We start from the raw sequence: 1,699 nt of genomic DNA, 5'->3' as shown, positions 1-1,699 counted from the left end.
GCCCTCCTTGGGCCCCCACCTCGTCCCATCTCTTGGTGTCCCCCACAAACACCCTGCCGCCCCTGTTCTGATGCTTGAGTCGTGATCATGAGCCCGGCCAAGGCCTCGGCTTGAGAAAGCTCAGAGGACTGCTCCATCCCGTCACTTCCACCCCTTTGTCTCTCCCACCAATGCCCGCCTGCACAGTGGGGAGCACATCCCCTCAGTGCTCAGGCCACCCCCAGAGCTCCCCTCTGCCATACCTGAGTGTAGCCAAGAGATGGTGGCCCGTAGTCACTCAGCAGCTGCCGGTACTGCGAGGACGTAGCCATACCAGTGGTGGGCGGGTGGACGCTCCCAGCTGGGGGAAGGGGAGAGAGGAATCAGAAACCACTTAGCCTTGACCAGCTGTGCCCAAGGCGAGGACACGGGGGCCTGCAAGCCCCCTGCCCAGGACCCATGCCATCCACAGTGGCCTGTCATCTCAGGACAGAGAACCCTGCTCCCGTCCTCTAGTTTGGCCTTGGCCAACACGACACTTGGACTAGATGACATAGTAAAACGTAGCGAACAGGCCGCAGCGCCTCGCTCAGCAGCACGGCAGACATCCCTCATCGATCACAGACCTCCTGCCCATCCACGCAGTCGCGACTGGGACCAGACATGAAATCTGCTATTCTCAGCCTCATCCTTCCCCCTCTCCCTGATCCCTGCCCCCCTGAGGCTGATGGCCTGGAGCCGCGTCTCTGCCACAAGAGTGCTCCTACTGCTGAGGCTGGCCCACACCTAGGCTAGGGCTTCCTGTGGGCACCAAGCCTCTGCTGGACTGCATGGTGAGGAAGACACAGGAAAGGTCTGGGGAGGTGACACCCAATGGTCTCCTGGCTGGAGACGGGGGCACTGGACACACTCAGGAATCTGGAGTGCATCACGGCCTGTGTGTGTCCTCAGACAAACCCCCCTCGAACTATGAGCCCTGGCGCCCCGGCCTCAACGAGGGGACAGGTCTCTTGACAGTCTGCTCCTATGCCCAATGGCTAGTACTCCAAGAAGGGAGGGTAAGGCCCCACTTATGGGCTGCAACGCTCGGAGACACAGTCCCTCAGTAGTGAGGGACCTCGGAGGGCCAGGGTTGGCTCAGATGGAGGCCCCTGGATGCCGGGCAGGGAGGCCTCAGCGGGGAACGTTCCAGCTCCATCTGGCTCAGAGCTGGAAGCATGCAGACCCATAATGGCGTCCGAGTGGCCATCAGCGGGGAAAGGATGTCCTGCAGAGTTACAAACCGCGGTAACCATGGAGAATCTACCTAGTCGACCTCGGCAGCTGCCCGCCGGCCTCCATGCCTGGCTGCAGAGCCGCTGCCCCCACCTGCTGCCCGCAGAGCCAAACGGTCTCTCTCACGAACACAGCGGGCTCTGCAGACTTGGCCCTGGGGAGGGACAGCTGGTGCCAGGCTGGCCAAACCAACCAGCTGCTCATCTGGTGTGGGTGAGGGGAGGGGCAGGGAGGAAGGAAGTTCAGGAGCTCAGGCTGATGGAGCTGGAAGGGGCCCTGGGAATCCTGCAGGCCCTCTCTGCAGAGAGAAACACAGACCAGAGAGGGTGAGCACTGCCCCAGGCCACACAGCACAGAAGAGGGTAACACCCCAATACCTGTCCCTCCGTCTGGGAGCTGGGGACAGCTCGGTACCCAAGACGTCTTCCTCAGTCGCAGGCCTGCC

The 1,699-nt window shown here is 62.1% G+C and overlaps 1 protein-coding gene across 1 annotated transcript in view; it reads right to left on the bottom strand.

The window, feature by feature from the left end:
- CDK2AP1 (cyclin dependent kinase 2 associated protein 1) overlaps window positions 1–397 on the bottom strand; it is a 4,813-nt gene extending 4,416 nt beyond the window's left edge. Inside the window, exon 1 of the mRNA XM_011355715.2 lies at window positions 243–397. Within this exon, the coding sequence (XP_011354017.1) occupies window positions 243–311 (69 nt within the window). The 5' untranslated portion in view covers window positions 312–397. The remainder of the gene's footprint in view (window positions 1–242) is intronic.
- Window positions 398–1,699: the final 1,302 nt, after the last annotated feature.

The sequence above is a fragment of the Pteropus vampyrus genome, unplaced genomic scaffold (genome assembly GCF_000151845.1).
Source record: "Pteropus vampyrus isolate Shadow unplaced genomic scaffold, Pvam_2.0 Scaffold23, whole genome shotgun sequence".
Classification (NCBI taxonomy): Eukaryota; Metazoa; Chordata; class Mammalia; order Chiroptera; family Pteropodidae; genus Pteropus; species Pteropus vampyrus.
Note: the sequence above shows the minus strand (reverse complement) of the source record. Positions and strands in the feature narration are given on the sequence as shown.